Source organism: Cydia amplana, chromosome 14 (genome assembly GCF_948474715.1).
Source record: "Cydia amplana chromosome 14, ilCydAmpl1.1, whole genome shotgun sequence".
NCBI classification, from domain to species: domain Eukaryota; kingdom Metazoa; phylum Arthropoda; class Insecta; order Lepidoptera; family Tortricidae; genus Cydia; species Cydia amplana.
Window position 1 is genome coordinate 15909157 of NC_086082.1, and position 21365 is coordinate 15930521.

General features: G+C 39.8%; 2 protein-coding genes across 2 annotated transcripts; one reads left to right on the forward strand and one right to left on the reverse strand.

Annotated features, from left to right (window-relative positions):
* Positions 1 to 4647: 4647 nt before the first annotated feature.
* Positions 4648 to 8158, reverse strand: LOC134654176 (uncharacterized). The gene is made up of 2 exons (XM_063509624.1): positions 7754 to 8158; positions 4648 to 4922 (listed from the first exon to the last, which is right to left on the reverse strand). Exons 1-2 carry the CDS (start codon positions 8124 to 8126, stop codon positions 4909 to 4911), a joined length of 387 nt encoding a protein of 128 aa, XP_063365694.1. The 5' UTR covers positions 8127 to 8158; the 3' UTR covers positions 4648 to 4908.
* A 186-nt stretch (positions 8159 to 8344) lies between these two features.
* Positions 8345 to 16490, forward strand: LOC134654374 (uncharacterized). Its single transcript, XM_063509838.1, has 7 exons — positions 8345 to 8351; positions 12780 to 12838; positions 13775 to 13836; positions 14108 to 14196; positions 14770 to 14959; positions 15358 to 15575; positions 15815 to 16490. The coding sequence occupies exons 1-7, from the start codon at positions 8345 to 8347 to the stop codon at positions 16480 to 16482; spliced, it is 1293 nt and encodes a 430-aa protein (XP_063365908.1). The 3' UTR covers positions 16483 to 16490.
* Positions 16491 to 21365: the final 4875 nt, after the last annotated feature.

Sequence of the window (21365 nt, forward strand, 5' to 3'; positions counted from 1 at the left end):
TGTGGGGCAAAGTAATCAAACGCAAATTTTGAGTTGTATCCTATGTTGGCTGGTAAAATTGACTTCCCGCGCTCCAGATTCCATTATACAAACCACTCGCTAAGATCGTGGTTCAATTTTGGGATCTTTCGCTTGCTCGGGTATCAATATACGCTATGCACACACGTGCATAGCTTACTATATAACGGCATGTACTTGTTATTTAAGACACAATAAATCTATACTCAAGACCAAGTAGTTCTCCTTTAACGCACCATCTCACAAGTGCTTTTGCTATGACGCATAATATGTTTAGGGGAAAATAATGATATGGGTATACAAATGCTTAGACTTACTTTAAAAATGGTTAAGTATAATCCAGGTTATTTATCCCGGTATATACATTAATTTAATGAGATGAAAACAAGCTCACATGGAGTCCGAAGGCGGAGCTTCTCCGAACTGAAGATAACTTACGAATTGGGTACTTTATACATGTTTAATTACTTAATAATTAATAAGCCTGGCTAAGCTTCAGCGGGAAGACGCCACATGTTTAAAATTAAAGTTAAATAATAATTGATAATCAAACGACGATATGATCCTCTGTCAAAGCCGTAACAGACTACCGAATCGCGACCTTGGTGCGGTCAAAATATCTCTGTCTCGCTCTAATATATCTGCGTCTTCAACGCACGTACCTACGGCGACCACCTTTACGGCTACCATCAGTACGGTTACCATCAGTTTGTCACTGACATAAACGCCGTCGAGAACGTAATTTACTTTCTATACATCCCGTTTGCACGAATATGCGAATGCGAGCGAGATGTATAGAAAGTAAATTACGTTCTCGACGGCGTTTATGTCAAACTGATGGTAACCGTACAGTTTGGCACTGACATAAACACCGTCGAGAACGTAATTTACTTTATATACATATCGCTCGTACTCGCATATTAGTGCAAACGAGATGTATAGAAAGTAAATTACGTTCTCGATAGCGTAAATGTCAGTTTTGACACTGTCAGTGACTCATGGTACGGGCTCTTATTAGGGCTTATGCAAAAATCACGCGAGGTTCGACACGGGGGGTGGGGGTCACGAAAAAAATCACGACAGATCACGTTGGGGGAGAGGGGGTTTAAAGAGACGTCACGTGTATTTTTCTACAGTGAACGAAACTAAGAAAAACAACGGGAGTGCCGGCAGAAGTGAAAACTCAATGACATTGTAACAGTTTTTCGATCAGGTCACGTGTCCGTCTTACGAATTTTCAATCTGTCGAATCTCTCGGTCACGTGACCTGTCGCGAGTTTAACATTTTTTCCCCATCACAAAAAGTGCACAGCGCCGCTAAAGAAGTTTTTACTTCAAAAATACCTGCCACATGAGTAGATACTTTTTCTAAATATTCACTCCACACTTCAAAATAGCGAGTCTATTTTACGAAATTATGGAGCGCGTGGCCTTGACCGGTCAGATGAAAAAATTTCAAAAAATACACGTGAGGTTATGTTATGTGGGGGAGGCGGCCAAAAACCTCACCAAATATCACCAAGGGGGAGGGGCGGTGCGGTAGTCTGTTACTGCTTGAACATGGCTTGAACAAACAGCCAGACTACATTAAAATTAATAAGCAACCTCACCTAGTTGCTTATTAATTTTAATGAAGTAGTCTGGCTTCTTATAAATTTATTATTTTTGTTTTATGATTTGCGTCTAAAGGCGTAGAGTCTGTGCGGAAAGAGAAGAGTCGTGGAATGTATGGGGCCCAATACAATCCACGACTCTTCTCTTTCCGCACAGACTCTATCCAGACTTGTCAATTTTTCGCCAATCTGATTAAATTGCCCGATCGAATCAGGACGTGCGGACGCAAACGCCAATTTGGCTCGCCGAATTCAACCGCCGATAATGACCGATATACCGATGAGAAGCGGACGCAAGAATAGCAATTTGTGACGCCAGAGTTTTCGTTCTTGGGCATTTTTTTTCAGTTTAGAGGGCTCTAATATCACCATAAATCTAAAATTGGAGATTGACGCCAATTTCATTTCTGACCAAATCGGTCGATTTGATCATACCGTCTGGATACCGCTTAATTTAATTAATATAATGATGAGGACACATTTCGACGTACTCATATATCCATACTAATACAGGGTAAAATTTTAACCGCCTATACTCTGCGTAGTGACTTAATAGGTCATACTGAACAATTTTTATTATGGGGCTAATTCCGAAATCGCGAAATTGGCTGTCCCATAGAAACAGCGTCATCAGTTCATCACATCAGCCGGATTGTATGAAACAGCCAAAAAAATTTTCGCGATTTCGGTATTGGCCCCATAGGCTGCCCATAGGTAATAAAAGTTGTTCAGTATCACCTATAAAGTCACTACGTAGAGTATGAACAGTGGTTAAAATTTTACCTGTATAGTCTGTCAAGCGATTTTCGTCAGTAGAAAAAAGCGTCAAATTAGAAAAAAATTAGGCGCGAAGGGTAGGTAATCGTTCCATAGTATAAACAGCTTTTAATCTTACACAATATGAATTAATCTTAGGAATCTTATACCTACCTTTAAACGAGCAATTCTTCTATATTTATATATGTATTTAGGGGATCTAGGAAACGGCTCTAACGATTTGGATGAAATTTGCTATATCGGGGTTTTCGGGGCCGAAAAATCAATCGGTAGGTAGGTGTTATATCTGGGAAAACGAACATTTTTGAGTTTTTATATGTTTTCCACAAAAAGAAAAGACGTAACAATTGTTATCAATAAAATTTTCATTTTCAGCCAAAATAGTTTCGACTAGTAAATTAAAACATCGCAAATAAAACATGTAATTGATGTAATTCAAAATATTTTTTTAATTTCTATATACACTCCTAACACACTATGACAAAACTCTTCAAGAGATTCTTAGTTGTAAAATAAATGCTATAATTTGGTAAGTTACCGTAAAGAATATTAAAAATATGTATAATAAAATTTAAATTAGGTACGTACCTACCTAAGTATTATTACTGCTTTTAAAGATGAAGATGTAAGGGTGGAGCCAGACGAGCGTAATTGTATGAGTTGTGAGCTGCGTAATTTCAGCCGCAGAAATTCTAATACCTATACGCCGTGTGAACCAAACAGGCGTTTTGTATTAAACCTAAGCCCGTACCACGAGTCACTGACAGTGTCAAAACTGACATTTACGCTATCGAGAACGTAAATTACTTTCTATACATCTCGTTTGCACAAATATGCGAGTACGAGCGAGATGTATAGAAAGTAAATTATGTTCTCGACGGCGTTTATGTCAGTGCCAAACTGATGGTAGCCGTACACATGGTAGCAGCAGAATTTGAGCAACCGAAATTAATTGATTCGAAATTACGCTTGCTTTCTTCACCCTAAGTGTAAGGCCTGAGTAGACGCTGCACGTCCAAGCAAGCCACAAGCTGCAAGTTGGGCGTGCAAACGTATAGTAGCGGCCTTAGTGCACGCTGCTCAAATCACTTGTGAGCCCGACGCCACGCTTCACACCCCGCCGAACGCTCCGCTTCGAGCGTCCACTCAGGCCTTATACTAAGTCGGGCACTCAAATTCCAAACATCCCGTAAAGGGCGTAAAGCCTTACAGGAGTTCTCTTTTACACAAACTTCGCTTTTATATTAAAATTTCAATAAAAGTACAAATTACCAAAGAAATGAGGTTAAGGCTACATTTTCAGGGTTTCTAGGAACCCTTAAGGCCTGTGCACACCGGGTGCGTGTGCGTAGATAGACGTGCACGTGCACATGCGCGTTGTAATATACAGATCCTTATGAGAGACGGCACTGTACTGCTTGCGTGACGTGTACGCGCGCAGCTAAAACATTTTGGCGCGTCCACTTCAATTCAACGGTTGAATGAATCGCATGTTCATCAAGTGCGGATACTATCATTTACCAATAATGCAATAAATATCAACTTTGTTTTATTACTACTTTAAGGTTTATAATGGTTTGGTCTGGTTGTCACCTAACTGTGGATTGCTAATGTCAAATTTTGACACAGGATTATTCAGATCCAACGGGAGTTCAACACGATACGTCAAACGTCGTTTGTCGAATAAGGCCCCTGGGTTTTATAGTTTCGCCATGTCCGCCTGTCTGTCTATTTAATATTGTTAGATCTGCGCAGGGGGGTGCTACGGGAGGGTGCACGACCATCAAACAAGCGAGCTAGTTTAACACTGATTTATTCTAATGCATTACCGAACAGGTTAATACAAACACAGCGGCGCGCACTCACACATGCATAGTATACATATCTAACATCCCTCCACCTTATAGCTAGGAATATACCTAGGTACTATTACAATGACCTTAACCTAAAACTAGTAAATCACTCGGTATCGTAATTATTAGTGTCCTGCACTTGCGGGGGGGTGGCGAACTGAGGGCTTATCGCATATCTTCGCCTAGCGACGTAGTCGGCAGTTGGCGTTGATGGACCTCCGGCCTGAGCCGGGTCTGGGTCTACTGGCCTGGCAGTTACATCCAGTTCCTCTCCCTCTTCTGGCTGTGATGGTGGCTGCTCGCCAGCAGCAGGCGTCGCAGCGCAGCTAAGGCTCGTAGTCGCGGGCGCGGCAGTAGTGGCCTGCGCATTGGCTTCCGACGACGATGACGACGGTATGTCCGGCACGACGTCGGGATCCCACTGCGAGATGTCGCTTTGTATGGGGGATGGATGCGCCCTCAATTGATCGATGTGTCTGGTTACCTCGCAGTCCAGTTCTGGTACATAAATTTGGTACATAACTTTTCCAATCTGTTTTTTTACGATACCTTCGATCCAAGTGATTTTCTTATTATTATTTGTATATTTAGTTAGCCACACGTTATCATTAATTTTAAAATTCGGTCTCTGAACTCCTCTATAATATTTAGCCTGTAAGGACTGACGTTGTTCCACATTTTCAGTGAGGTCTGTGGACGAAGGAGACGGTGCGTACGGATTTATCAAATCTAGTCGCGATCGTAACTCTCGGCCGTATACTAACTCGGCGGGTGATTTACCTGTGGTACTGTTTTTAGAGTTCCTGTAGTCAAATAAAAATTTACATATTTTTCCCTGTAAAAATTTATTATTCTGACTGCTTAATATAATTCCCTTAAGGCCCTTTTTTACTATTTTGACAAAAGATTCCGCTTGGCCGTTACTCGATGGATGGTAAACAGGTGAGAACACATGTTTTATACCGTTAACATCGCAAAACAATTTAAAGTCGTGAGAAGTAAAAGAAGTGCCATTGTCGCTCACTAAGGTGTGAGGTACGCCAAATCGTGACATAAAATCACATAGCCGCTCAATAACCGCTTTTGACCCGTATGACGAACACATATTGTAACATTCAACCCATTTGCTATACGCGTCAACAACAATTAGGTAAACTTGATTATTGAACGGCCCCAAGAAATCAATGTGAAGTCGATAAAATGGGTGCGGCGGCACCGGCCAGCTGGCTAGCGGTGCGTGCGGCGGCGCTCCGCGCAGCTCGGCGCACACGGCGCACGCGCCCGCTAGCCGCTCCAGAGCGGCGTCTACGCCAGGGAACCATAATCGCTTACGCGCCTCGGCTTTCATTTTCACTATACCGAAGTGAGAGCTGTGTAATTCCTTACAAATACCATCCCTTAATGACGAAGGAATGACAACCTTGTGCCCTCGCATTAGACATCCATTTTCATACGATAACTGTGATCGACAATAATAATATGGTTTTATTTCTGTATCATTAGTCTTCCTAGGCCACCCATTCATAACATAATGCTTGACCGTGCTAAGTACCTTATCGCGACCGGTTTCGCGCTGTAGGTCGGCCAACGTCACGGGCAAGCTACCCTCAACAACAAAATTGACGTAAGCGGTTCTTACCTCACATTCCTCAGCCTCGGCCTGCCCCGCCTCCCCTGCTTCCCCCGCCCCTGCCGCCGTCCGCGACGGAAGGCACGCTCGCGATAGAAAATCAGCACTATTTTGTTTACTACTTACATACTCAATAGTATAATTATAAGCTGATAAAAATATCGCATAGCGTTGGAGTCTGTTAGCGGATATTTCGGGGATGCCTTTATGCGGACCGAATATTGAGAGTAGTGGCTTGTGGTCCGTTCGTAACACAAATGGAATGGACCGACCATACAAGTACTGGTGGAACCGCCTAATTCCAAAAATAATGGCAGTGGCTTCCTTCTGAATTTGCGCATACTTTTTTTCTGCTGACGTAAGCGTTCGGGAAGCGTAAGATATGGGTCTTTCCACTCCGTCGGGACCCAATTGTGAAAGAATGGACCCCAAGCCCACTGGTGACGCATCTACTGTCAAAATTAAAGTAGCATTAGGGTCAAAATGGGCTAAAGTACTATCAGAGGCAAGAATCGTTTTTACCTTATTAAACGCGTTATCGTGGATAGAAGTCCAGTCCCATTTTGTATTTTTTTTTAATAAATCGTACAATGGACTTAAAATTGAAGATGCCGACGGTACAAAATTGCGGTAATAATTGGCTAGACCTAAGAAAGATTGTAGCTGAGCTACGTTTAAGGGTTTAGGCGCCTCTAAAATAGCCTTAACCTTATCCGGTGACTTCCTTACCCCGTGTTTATCTATGACGTGACCTAGATAAGCAACTTCGTCCTTGAAGAATTCGCACTTACTCATTTGTACAGTTAACTGTGCGTCTTCTAAACGCTGCAACACCGCGGTTAACCTTTCTTTATGTTGAGTTTCATTTGTGCCCGTAATTAAAATATCATCTAATAAAAAAATGATTCCATCTATTCCTGCAAGTACACACTCCATAGCGCGCTGGAATATAGCAGGTGCACACGCTAACCCAAAAACTAACCTGGTATATTTAAATAACCCCCGGTGTGTGTTAATACATGTCAGATGTTGCGATTTTTCCCCAAGGACGAATTGATTGTACGCCATAGATAAGTCTATCTTACTAAATTGGACGCCTCCGTGTAATTTAGATAACAAATCGTTAACCGAAGGCAAAGGATATTGATCTATTAATAACTGTTTATTAATAGTGACGGAGTAGTCGGCACATAACCTTATGCTACCGTCTTTCTTCAAAGCTGGTACTATCGGTGATGCATAGTCTGAGTGTTGAACGGGTTCTAAAATACCTAACCCAATTAACCTATCTAACTCTTTATCTATCTTTTCCTTTAAAGCATAAGGCACCTGTCTAGCTTTGAAGAAGATGGGCTTTGCGCCTGGTTTTAGGTGCAAATCGACGGTATACTTATTAAATTTCCCTAAATTTCCCGAGAAGACCTGTGGAAATTTTGAAGACAGTTCTTTAATAATGTCTTGGTCACGTAGGTGCGCGGGCGGCGCGGTTACGGCGCTCACGGCGTGCACGGCGCGGTTCGCCCGCGCCAGCTCCAAGTCAAATGCGCGAATAAAATTCCTGCCAAGTATCGGAGGGCCCCCTTTCCTAACCACATATATGGATATCAAATGGGTTTCACCGTTATACGAAATAGGCACAGTAATGACACCTGTCGTTATAATATCATGACCAGAGTAATTAAATAATTTTTTGCTTGTGTTCGACAATGGCAATTCTTTAAAATGAGAATTATAAAAACTTTCTGTTATAACGCTTACTGCTGCCCCACTGTCTATTTCGAACTCCAAAAACAGATCACCGACTTGTACCCGCTCCGTCATGGGCTTGCCCTTTACGCACCGAATGTTATAAAATTGCTTACCGTCGTCTCCTTCGTCCTCAAATCCTTCCTCCACGAATTTCACTGCGTCCTTGAACGTGCACATCTTACGTAAATGCCCTTTCCTATTACATTTTTTGCACTTATAGTTTTTGTAGCCGCATTGATTAGTCTTATGATTGGTAAACCCGCACACATTGCATTTCTCTTTTTTGGAGATGTTGAACACGGAGTCCGGGCCCGCTGCCGCCACGTCAGCGCCGGCGCCCGTTGCGCTCGCCCCCGGAGCCTGCGCGGCGGTGGCGCGGCGCGCGCACCGTACGCTCTCTGCCAAGTCGATAGCCTTGGCCAGGGTCAGATCCAGTTGATTCTGGGCGAACAGCTTATCCTTCTCGCGTCCCGCCGCCATGCCCATGATAAATTTATCCAGCAAGGCTTCTTCCAAATTCTTAAATCCACAATGTGCCGCCAATCCTCTAATCCTGGCTGCCCACTGAGTGTGACTTTCACCTGGCCGTTGTGTTGCCGAATAGAAGGTAGATTTCTCCGCGAACCCGAGTCGTTTTGGAGTGAAATGGTCGTCGAGGATTTTGATTATTGTTGCATACTCCAATTCTTCCACCTTACTTGGCAATGCCAGGTCACTAGCTAACTTAAACGACGATTCGCTTAATGCACTTAATAAGATTGCTCTTCGCTTGACCGCGGACTTATCGGTTTGCTCATCTATGTCGTTGGCAATAAACCATTGACTTAGCCGAGATTTGTAGCTGATCCAGTCCTGCGAAGTGTGGTCAAAGGTCGAAAGAACGCCAAACGTTGCTCCCGTGGCCATAATTATTTTTTAAACGCGAGTCCGAACGTCGCCACGTGTTAGATCTGCGCAGGGGGGTGCTACGGGAGGGTGCACGACCATCAAACAAGCGAGCTAGTTTAACACTGATTTATTCTAATGCATTACCGAACAGGTTAATACAAACACAGCGGCGCGCACTCACACATGCATAGTATACATATCTAACAAATATGTATGTCCTGTCCAGTGTCCTCAATTCCGCATAGATCAATCACGCCGACTACTACGCCAAGGGGTATAAAAACTTATTTTATGTACCTACATAGGTATGTGAGTTGCACGAGTAAAGGATGACTCACGCTAGAGCGGGCCGGGGCCGGGCCGGAGCTTCCGGCGCTTCGTTTTGGATAACACCACGTGATCACCGAACAGCCGTCATAGAAAATGACATGTCGGACGCCTCTAGCGTGAGTTTATTAAAAGCAACGCGTCCATGGATGCGTCCTTAATCCTCAGCTTACGGTATCCGAGCGCGATTCATGAACGCCCACATTTATTATGAAACCATTGTGGGTTCGTGTGAATACGTAATGTATAAGCGTCCTAAGCTAACATCCTGAATTAGGCATTACAGTAGAGATGTGCTGTTAACTCCGACCATTTTAGGCCCGTCAGCGACTGAATACATACATATATTTATAATTTATATAGACGTAGCTCTTAGTACATTTTACACTTCAAAAAATGATCTATCCAATATGACCTCAGTTATCCCTTCGCCGTAAATAATAATTTACAGCTTGCAATAATACACAAATACAGCCTAGCCTAATACACAATTTTCCGCTATTAAAAAAGTTGTGTTTGGTAATAACAATTTTGATTAGCTTAATTTTTATTTGTAGATAAGTAAAAACTTAAATATAAATAAATAAATAAATAAATATTATAGGACATTCTTACACAGATTGACTAAGTCCCACAGTAAGCTCAAGAAGGCTTGTGTTGTGGATACTCAGCCAACGATATATATAATATACAAATACATAAATACATAGAAAACAACCAAGACTCAGGAACAAATATCTGTGCTCGTCACACAAATAAATGCCCTTACTGGGATTCGAACCCAGGACCGCGGCTTCACAAGCACACTCTAAAAAAAATTTGGTTGGCCCTATCAATATCTTGATAGTCGTAATCAAGCATCTTGATTCCATACGAGCCTAACAAGAACTTAGACACATCAAATAAGGTAATTCTGATTGCTATTACTATATCTATGTAACTGAACCAATTAAGATCTTGTTCAATATTTACACGAAAAATAATTATGCTAACTAATTGATCCTAGCAAGATCAACTAAGGGCTTGATAATTATTATCATGAGAAGTTACTGTACCAACTAATACAAACAAGTCAGTTTAACTAAGATGTAGGTCAATATCAACATGAAGAATTACTGTATTAACTATTTGACCCAAATAAGTTCAACTAAGAACATGATTACATCGACTAATGCACCTTATTAGCCTGAACTAAGATATTGTTAAATTTTAATCTCAATTGTTTACTCATTTCAACTAAGATGTAAATCAATGTTAACATGAAGAATTACTGTATCAACTATTTGACCCTAATAAGTTCAACTAAGAACATGATTGCATCGACTTATGCATCTTATTAGCCAGAACTAAGAAATTGTTAAATTTGAATCTCAATTGTTTAATCAGTTCAACTATGAAGCTTGTCTAGTACAATATACCATTCTTCATCAATTGTACTAGTACAATAAAACACAACAACAAACAACAAGCTTCATAGTTGAACTGATTAAACAATTGAGATTCAAATTTAACATAGTAAAGTTTTATGAAAAGGGGGTAAATGAATAAAACAAAAAATATATATAATAAGATGTTATTTATTCATCTAAACATTTAGAAAACTAAACGTTTTACATTTAAAAATCGAACTTTCTTTTACATACCTTACATATATATTATAATTAACATTTAAAACGGGCTACAAATATAATGACCGTTTGGCGTACAACCGTCGATTTCCCCCTTATGGGTACCCGTTGGCGGCAGGCTCGGGGACGTCTGTCGCCTACACGAGGGTCCCTGGGATGGCCAATGCGCAAAAAATGGCGAACTCTTAGAGAAGTAAAGGGAAACAGTTCCTCCGAAGTCGAGTCCGCAGTTCGGACAGCCGCTGGCGGGGTTTCGGAAGCATGGTCCCGATCGTTTCCCGTGCCTCGCCTTAAAGCCTTGAGACGGCCAACAGGGGTTTTACTGGGTAGACCTGGGGTCTCATTAGTCCACAACAGGGATTCCCACATAACCATCCCGGCCCGTCCCCGCGCCTTTTATTCCCGTCGCCGCGATTAGCACTTGCTCCATGTTGTACATACACTATTATACATTAGGTACACAAAGCAAAGGTAACACGTTCACTGTTCCAGGCTTGCCGTGAAATAAAGGCACAAGTAAAGTTTATTTCGTTGACGCGTACTTGAATGACTAAGTAGTTGAATGTTGAACGTCGAGGCTGAGACTGACTCCCCACTCGCACGGTCACAGGCGCCGCAGGGGCGCGGGCGGGGAGGACCGCGGGTGCACCGGCGCCCCCCTACTTATCTCTTGATTGAACGGATTAACTGATTATTTAATTTAATTATGAAGAAAATCGATTTAACAAATAATTCTTAATAGAATGGAATATTAGTTTCGTAATTAATACAATAACTTGATCATAATGGGATTGAATGTTTTATCTTCGTTGTTCTAAATATTATATGTTTAGTTGATTAAAATACCAAGTAAACTATTAAAATGTTCATAACTATTAACATATTTATCTGTTTTAATTAATTTGTTAAGGATTGAATCAACCTACGTTACATAATTATGCCAACAAGTTAATGATAGATGCAAAGTATACAATTGTTAGGATTAATAACATACCTACTTTATTAGTTCAATCACAGATACACTTATTGTTTTAAGTAATCAGGTTTCTTTGATTTATATAAGATCGTTATTGTTATAATTAACTTAACGTCAACTAAGAGAAAACTGCTCTTAGTTGGTCTTCATTTTTTAGAGTGCAGGGTCACTACCCACTAGGCCAGACCAGTCGTCAAAAACAAAGCGGATTAATTTTCTTTTTATGATATAGGAGACAAAGAAGCGCTGGTGGCCTAGCGGTAAGAGCGTGCGACTTGCAATCCGGAGGTCGCGGGTTCAAACCCCCGCTCGTACCAATGACTTTTTCGGAACTTTATGTACGAAATATCATTTGATCGTGAAAACATCGTGAGGAAACCGCACTAATCCCAATACGGGCCTAGTTTACCCTCTGGGTTGGAAGGTCAGATGGCAGTCGTTTTCGTAAAAACTAGTGCCCACGCCAATTACTGGGATTAGTTGCCAAGCGGACCCCAGGCTCCCATGAGCCGTGGCAAAAATGCCGGGACAACGCGAGGAAGATGATGATATAGGAGGCAAACGAGCAGCCGAATCGCCTGATAGTAAGCAATTACCGTTTCCTATAGACACCTGCAACGCTAGGGGGGTTGCAGGGTGTTACCGACCTTTCAGTTCGGAGTACGCTCTTTTCTTGATGATTTGATGGTCGTAACTCATATTGGTCCGTAAATACAGCGGGCGACAATTCATTCCACAGTTTACGCACAATTATGACGTTATCTATGAAAAGGGACCTTATTGTTGATGGCGCTTACGCCATTATTAACGATGCTCCGATATAAATACAATGCCGCGCGACGCTGTGCGGCGTAAGCGCCATCGACAATAAGGTCCCTTTTCATAGATAATGCCCCAATTTTATTTTTGAACATGAAGTTAATACCTATATAAGTCGAGTATATTTACAAACAAGATGTATACAGTGGTATTACTAAAAGAAATTAAAAACTAGATTAAATCTAAATTAGGCCCTTGACTCCCTTGAGGCATTGTACCAAGGATGCTGGCGACATTTCCTCGCTGTATCGCAATGCTAATACGTACGTTGTGCGAGGTAGCCGCCAGCTCTTCGGTCACCAGTTACGTCAACCAGACGCTTCGCGATTTCTGCGAACAACTTATGCGCGCTGGGACCCCATGCTAGGTCCATGGGGTCCCAAGTTTCAACTCCAAATGGTACAAAACGGTACTCTCTACCGAGGCTCTTATATTTGTTACGTTTTTTTGTTTATTTTTTGTATTTAAGCATATAGCAGTTCTTAATTTAATTTATTCCAGCATCGAATTTAAAAAGGGCTTATTTTTTTGAATACCTATGCAACATAATTATAGACCGAATATAGAGTTATTATCCGCTATTAATTTACACGTTATAGTGAGTTAGTTATTACGTGAACAATTTTCTTTTAAAGCACTTTTTTTAAATTAATTATTCAAGTGTAATTACGAAATTCTTCAAAGAGTTAATTTTCTGATAGTGTACAAAAAGTTAATTTTGTATTTTTGTTTGTTCCATTTATGTACCTACTTACGTACCAGTTTTTTTGCTTGAATTGAAATTAAACTTGAAGAAATTTAGCACTGCCCATAGCATGTGTGCTATTTGGACCAGTAAGTATGAGAGGGGTCTTTAGAATCTATTATTACTTAACAATAGAGTTTGAAGTAGAGCCTAGTATTCAATTTTATTCCACTGGAGTAGGTACAGTTTTTTCTTTTTGTTTTGGTAATCGTATCATTTATCGAAGTGTAATTACTTACACACGCTCTTATTTACCTACTTAACAATAAAGTTTAGTTTTGTTTAAATATATTAGAACGCCTAGCCCGCTTAGTAAATTCTTCTGCTGACTATCACAATAATTTTAGCCATGAAATACGGCATCATGACAATTTTACATATATACATAGTCATGAAACTCATAAGTAATTCGGGTTGAAATATTTGTAAAGAATTGATTGGAGTGATGGAGTCACGCCAGGGGCCTTAACTAGTCTTCAATTATCAATATAAATGCAGTGCAACTTTTAATTTACATAGAATTTTATGAATCGGTCTAAAATTAACAACTACATTTAAAACTTGAGGACTTGTGTAATGGCTGCGTATCTTTATCTTTACACCTTTTTAGGGAATAGCAAGAAATAACAAGAAAACTGTTAACGAAAGCATTTTTAACATACAACATAAATGTTAATCTGTGTTAATTCTGGTTTCTATTGCGTATTATAAAGTATCTACTAAGATGTTGACTTCAATGGTGCGGTCCCAGCCAGCTGGTCTTGGGGGCACTGTTGGATTTAAGGTTTCAACTATATGGGAGAAGCTGCGCAGGTAAGTTGGTTCTGGTTTGATAACTGTATTAGATATTAGTTGTCTAAAATCTCCCACAGTCATCAGGGGGCGCCAATGTTCCGTGCCAATCCTCTCTAGGCACTAGTTCATAATGTTGAGGATCCGTGCTCCTCACTAGGGTGAGCAAGATATTAGCATAGCGCTCTTACCCACCGGGGCGGCGTGCAGATTCTCATCATTGTGACCACGTTAGTCCAAATAAAATGAAATCCCCTGACTGATGTGACTCTAGTAAATATATTTATTTTAGGTTTGGTCTGGAGTACTGTGACTTGCCGACGATGTTATCAAACGTTGCAACTCTACTGAGGTTATTGGCGTTAAACGTCGATGGAAGAGGTAACATGAACTGTAGAATTACAAAATGACGAATCCTAAGAGAGTGGCGTAGCTAGGCGTGGGTGGAGCGGCCTCTCACCAACGGCCTCGCACTTATGGAGGCACAGAAAGAAAAGGGCAACTTCGCCCACGCCTAGGTTACTTCCCGCTACGTCTGGCTACGTTAAGAGAATCTGAAAATTATTTCATCTTCTCTTCTTCTTCAATTTAAGAGCATCTTGACGGTGCAGCATGATGAAGTTGTCTCCACCTTGGTCGTTCCGAAACCAGTCTTTTAGTGTCCTGGTACGACACGGCCCCTACATGCTCCTTTACTTGACTCATATAACTTTTTCTTGGTCATCTTCTTATTTTCCCTATTTCATCTTATTATATGTATAGGTACATATAGTTTGGCAAGCCATTAAATTTCTGTCAGTAGAAATAGGGAGCAAATTTAAAAAATGTTTTTCTACTGACAATGTTTATTTGCCAGAGTACGTTTATTTACGAGGATAGGTAGGCTTTTTGATACCTACTTGTAGCATACTACAAGTAGGTAGGTATCAAAAAGATGTGTTACTGAAATTCCAGGAATACCTATAGCGTCTGTGGTTCTGATGATAATCGTTGTGATCGTGTACCTCTACGTGTACGTGGTCTCCCTGGCATGGTTCGTGTTGTGGCGCGAGACCGACGACCTGGTAGCGATCATGGTCATCCTCTCATTGGGCATCGCAAGCATCATCTGCGTGGTTAAGCTCTTTTCTCTGCATCTGAACAGGTAATCAGACAACAAATATACAAAAGTTGACTTTCTTATTCTCGAAAGTTGATCCTTACTTGTATTTCTCTTTGTAACATATGCCGTTCCTCTGACGTAGTTGGGCCTGCATCAAGATTATGCATGGAAATGTATTATACAAATGCTCATAACGTTCAGAAACAGTACTTATAAAGACAAATTAGAACTTAAAACTGTATGTGTGTAACTAAAACCCAGTTTCAGTCTTAGTTGATCAACTGCAGTGGCGTAACCATATAGGGTGGCAAAGCGGGCAAAATGCCATGGGTCAAAATGTCCTGGCCTGACAGGACCCCAATTTGAGGTTAATGTTATGTATAATTTATTTGTGTTCGAACATAAAAAGCATTACCTAATCTACTTATTGTTGTTGTTAGCAACCGCGCAAAGGAGGCATTTGTAGCATACCTAGCATTCGACAAGCGCATAGACCGAGATAGCCGAATGTACCAGAATCTTCTCAAGAACCTGCGGATTGTGAAGCACCGAGCCATCTTCGTCTGGACAATGCTGGTCAGCAACGGCCTAATCTATGTGTTGCTGCCACACCTGCTGCCTGGAAAGCATTTAATGGAAGACTTGCAAGTTCTTTACGGTTAGTAAAAGCGCACTTCAGATTTAGAGCCTGTTACACAATAAATAAGTCAGATTCTCCTATGTGTAGGTATATTAAAAATTGATAATCTTTACCTACCCATTCTCGGGTTCTATTGATACATTCAGCTGAACGACGGTCCGTATGATTCGATCATCTTTCCGGTGTCTTGGCGCAGGGCCATAACTATTACAATATATACATGTTTTGCGAATCTTCTTACTGTTTTATTGTTTCAGGACTAGAACCAATGTTCGAATCACCAAACTTCGAGATATCTCACATTCTAGTGGGTACGGCCGTGATGTTCCTGGCTTACGTTGCTGGGACCGTCGGCTGCCTCCTCGTCGTCGTCACAGGCTACATAGAAGCACAAATGACAGCCCTGAGCCATGAGCTACTCCATCTCTGGGCCGACGCCCAATCATTGACCTTCGGAGACGTTCAGAATCAAAAGAAACTAAAAAATCAATATATTAAACAACAGCTAGAATTCATCATCCAAGCGCACGCAGCCAACTTAGCCCTATTACGACTAACTAAACACATTTTTAGCAACTCCATCGCCATCGAGTTTTGCTTACTGGCTATATCTCTTATAGTTGAATTGCTGGGTGGATTAGAGAATACCTATTTAGAGATACCCTTCGCTTTAACCCAGGTCTCCATGGATTGTTTCACAGGACAGCGCCTCATCGATGCGAGTTTAACGTTTAAGGAAGCGGTGTATTTTTGTAAGTGGGAGAATTTCGATGTAAAGAACATGAAAATTGTGTTGGTTATTCTGCAGAATTCGCAGACGATGGCGCTTTCGGCGGGGGGCATGGCGGAGCTTCGATACACAAGTCTTATGACAGTGTTTAGGGCTATATATTCGGCATACGCGGCGCTGCGCTCTACATTGTAGGCTCAGAGAACGGAGTTTTTGAAAATTCGTAGCTCGTATTTCGCTGTTTTAGATCACAATACAACCACGGCAATACGGTCATAAACTTAAAACATGTGAAATGTAACACCTTCTTTTTGTAAATTTGATGTCCCGGACCTCTTTGTACAACAAAAAAAGCGGCCAAGTGCGAGTCGGACTCGCCCATGAAGGGTTCCGTATTTAGGCGATTTATGACGTATTAAAAAAAACTACTTGCTAGATCTCGTTCAAACCAATTTTCGGTGGAAGTTTACATGGTAATGTACATCATATATTTTTTTTAGTTTTATCATTCTCTTATTTTAGAAGTTACAGGGGGGGGGACACACATTTTACCACTTTGGAAGTGTCTCTCGCGCAAACTATTCAGTTTAGAAAAAAATGATATTAGAAACCTCAATATCATTTTATCATTTTTTTTATTTTTCATCCATAGATACCCCACACATATGGGTTTGATGAAAAAAAAAATTTTGAGTTTCAGTTCGAAGTATGGGGAACCCCAAAAATTTATTGTTTTTTTTCTATTTTTGTGTGAAAATCTTAATGCGGTTCACAGAATACATCTACTTACCAAGTTTTAACAGTATAGTTCTTATAGTTTCGGAGAAAAGTGGCTGTGACATACGGACGGACAGACAGACGGACAGACGGACAGACGGACAGACAGACAGACATGACGAATCTATAAGGGTTCCGTTTTTTGCCATTTGGCTACGGAACCCTAAAAACCAAGCAATTAGGCATTTTTTCTGCTGCTGTGTTCACTCGCGCGTCTGGAATCAGTCTAGTTAAAAATCCGAGCGCAACTAGTTTTATTACCCGCGCTAGATCAGTTGATCTTGTACCTACGCAGAGGGGAAATAGTGCGAATGCCGCATCCCTTCCGTGTTGATCGAAGGGGCACCCGCTTAATGTAAAATCTACCCCTAAAGAACCAATGTAATTTTTTTTTCAGAATTTTTAAATACATTTTAGGGGTCGCTAGTGTCGCTACCGCACTTTGAAGATTTGGTCCCTCCATACAAAATGCTATTTTTTTATTTATTTTTTCCGATTTTTCGTTGTGGGGCGAAGAGTCAGGGTGTATTAATGTGCAACTTAACATAAAATAACGCCGCTGATTTTTTTTTAATTATTTATTCATATTCCTAAAAATGTAATACCCTTCTACTATGTAATAAGCTGCATTTTTGATGCCCATCATCATCATTTTTAATCAGAATCATTTTTAATTTTCATTTTCATTTTAGGGGTTCTAAGACTTCTAAGTAGTAAAATATGAATAAATAACCCCTAAAATAAGAATAAATAATTTTAATAAAATCAGTGGCGTTATTTTATGTATCCAAGAGCGATTCATGAACGCGCACATTTATTATGAAACCATTGTGGGTTCGTGTAAATACGTAAGTAATAAGCGTCCAGCTAACATCCTACAATTGGGTACTTTCCTACTAGTCAAATCAGCTTCTTTTTTAGAACTGTTAAAACGATCTGTCAATATGGAATTTATATGAAAACGTGTGTAGTGACGTTACGGTCAACTCGCCTACTTTTTAGGGTTCCGTAGCCAAATGGCAAAAAACTTAACCCTTATAGATTCGTCATGTCTGACTGTCTGTCTGTCTGTCTGTCTGTGTGACTGTCTGTCTGTCTGTCCGTCCGTCCGTATGTCACAGCCACTTTTTTCCGAAACTATAAGATCTATACTGTTGAAACTTGGTAAGTAGATGTATTCTGTGAACCGCGTACTTAGAACTGAAACTCATTTTTTTTTTTTCATCAAACCCATACGTGTGGCGTATCTATGGATAGGTCTTCAAAAATGATATTGAGGTTTCTAATATCATTTTTTTCTATACTGAATAGTTTGCGCGAGAGACACTTCCAAAGTGGTAAAATGTGTGTCGTCGTCCCCCCTGTAACTTCTAAAATAGAATGATAAAACTAAAAAAAATATATGATGTACATTACCATGCAAACTTCCACCGAAAATTGGTTTGAACGAGATCTAGTAAGTAGTTTTTTTTATACGTCATAAATCCCCTAAATACGGAACCCTCTATGGGCGAGTCCGACTCGCACTTGGCCGCTTTTTATATTTCTATCTGATTTATTAAATAGAAATTGTGTTTAAAAATAACTTCTATCTATGTTTTTCTAAGAATTATCTGGTGCTTTATTTCGTGCACGGTGTGAAATAATTTATTTTAAGTAGAGGAAAGTACCCAATTCTGTATTGCGCTGCAGCACTGAGTTAATCGTCGCCAATGGAATATTGAAAGTTAAGTAAATACTAACCCCCTTAGGGCGATTGTGCACTACAATGAATTTTACTGTCCGGCAGTCCGAGTTTTTACGGTCCGATATGGCACGCCATGAAATGTATATAGTAGCTTGTGCACTAGACGTAATTTTACCGTCCGACATTTTACTTTTCCCCATTCCGGACAGTTTTTTTCCGGTCCGAGATGACAGCCATGAAAAACGTGTTTATGCTTGTGCACTGCGTCTGGAATTAGTATTATTCATGACTTGGCCGAGCGGGGGCGGGCCTCTCTTTTAGTAAAAAGACGGACAAGTGCACAAGCCAATCATCCGTTTTTTTCATGACACCGCGCCGCACCTGCGAGTAAAAAGACGGACAAGTGCACAAGCCAATCATCCGTTTTTTTCGTGCCATATCTGACCATGAAAACTCGGACTGCCGGACAGTAAAATTCATTGTAGTGCACAATCGCCCTTATTCATAAACGTTTACTAAAGTTGTCAAGCCCATAATATGTACTCGTTTGTCCCTTTCCGACTTATTGGTATGATGGAAAGGGACAAATGATTATTATCGGCTTGTCAACTTTAGTAAACGTTTATGAATAAGGGGGTAAGTTGATACTAATATAATTATTGTACTTCATAAATTATGTACTGACGTGATTAATTAAGTAGATTAATTAATCAATAATTAAGTCAATCATCTTTTAGTGAATTATAAACTAATAGTGATTGTATTAATTAGTACGGTGAACAAATTAGGTTATTAACTTTAATAAACTTTTTTTTTTTCAATTACATCTGTTTAGGTATTATTTTATTTACCATACCTTTAAGTATTATAATTTATAACCCCAAATAATAACCAGTGATAGGTACATAGATAGATAATTTCTCAAAAAGTGCTGAGGTACCTAGCTGTTTAGCGTACGAAAAGTTGGTTTTCGCAAACTAGTGCTTTAGTGTTGAGTCGCTCACTCGTGAGGCACCTCATTTGTACCACTCATTTTGTTAATTTGTCGCAGTACTTCGTACCGCAAAAATGTCTTACTTTACTCCTCTATTCATTTTACTCATTTACTCGCGCGCATCACATTAATCTGAGGTGGTAAGTTAGTCACTTCTATATAATAACTACCGACCCGCCCCGGCTTCGCACGGATTAACAAATTATACATAAACCTTCCATAAAAAAATTGTCGCTGTTGGAATTAATGGAATAGTCGATGCTGAAAATATGCTAGTACCTCACCTCATTTGAAGTAAGACATTGTAACACCTCATTTTAGAAAATGAGGTACTCATACAAACTCATTTTAAATTGATGTCCTACCCATCACTATAGTGCTTTTCACTTTTCCAGTTTTTTTTAATTTATACTTGTTCCAATTCATGACTACTGGTTGATGAGTGTTAATATTAGTTTGCTTTAATCAGCATAAAAACCTACTGTTAATGTAAGAATACAAAAAATATATTATGTACATATACTGGGTCAACCAAATCTTGTCAGTAGAAAAAGGCGGCAAATTTGAAAAATGTAGGCACGAAGGCCTGTCGTCCCATAGAAAATTTGAATTTCGCGCCTTTTTTTACTGACAAGATTTGGTTGACCATCTATATTTCATATTTTATTACTTACCTCTTCATCATTATAACACGTTTATTTTTTAATATTGAATAGGTATCGAAAAACCGTACTTAATAAGTAATAGTAGGAGTAGTAATCACTTTATTGCGCACAACACAGGTTTACATAATATTTACAGAAATAAAGTTACAAAGGAGAACTTATCCCTGTAAGGGATCTCTTCCAGCTAACCTTCGAGTAGATGAGGGGAGAATTCAAATTAGATAGACCAACTTACGTAATGCACAGTAGGTAACATTTTAAAAGTAAACTAACCAAAATGTCCACAAGTAAATAAAATACATAAATAATATTATAAAATAAAATACATGCTACATACATAAATACTAAACATATATTACATATAATATATTTATATATATACAAGTGTCAACCATAAAAGTTTTGAATACACATTACTACAAATATACATAAATAGATATATAACAATACAAGAATGCATACACACACATGCACATGCATAACATAAATAAAAATAAATAAATACTCAATATATACCGTAAAACGGGGTAAGTAGGTTTCGCGGGGAGAGGTGGGTTATGAATGGGGAGAGAAGGTTTGAGAGGGGGGTGAGAAGGGATTTTAAGGCTACTGCTACAAAAATAATGTATTCCAATTTAAAATGGAGCTATAGTAATACACATAATAAAAAAAAACGACCCCACAATCTTCCAAAATCACCTTTGTATGAAAACCCCTCTCACCCCAAATACGAGGCACTACGGGGCGAGATGGGTTTTCCTCTTTATCGTCAAAGTTATGAAATGGAACTACCCAAATTAAAATAAAAACTAAAATACAAACGTCCGGAACACTTATTATATACACCATTCAGTTTTCATACGTAAAAATAAAATGTTATCGAGGTTTGAATTTCAGTTTTGACCCTACTCACCCCATTTTACGGTAAGTAATATAAATAAATAGATATGAATTC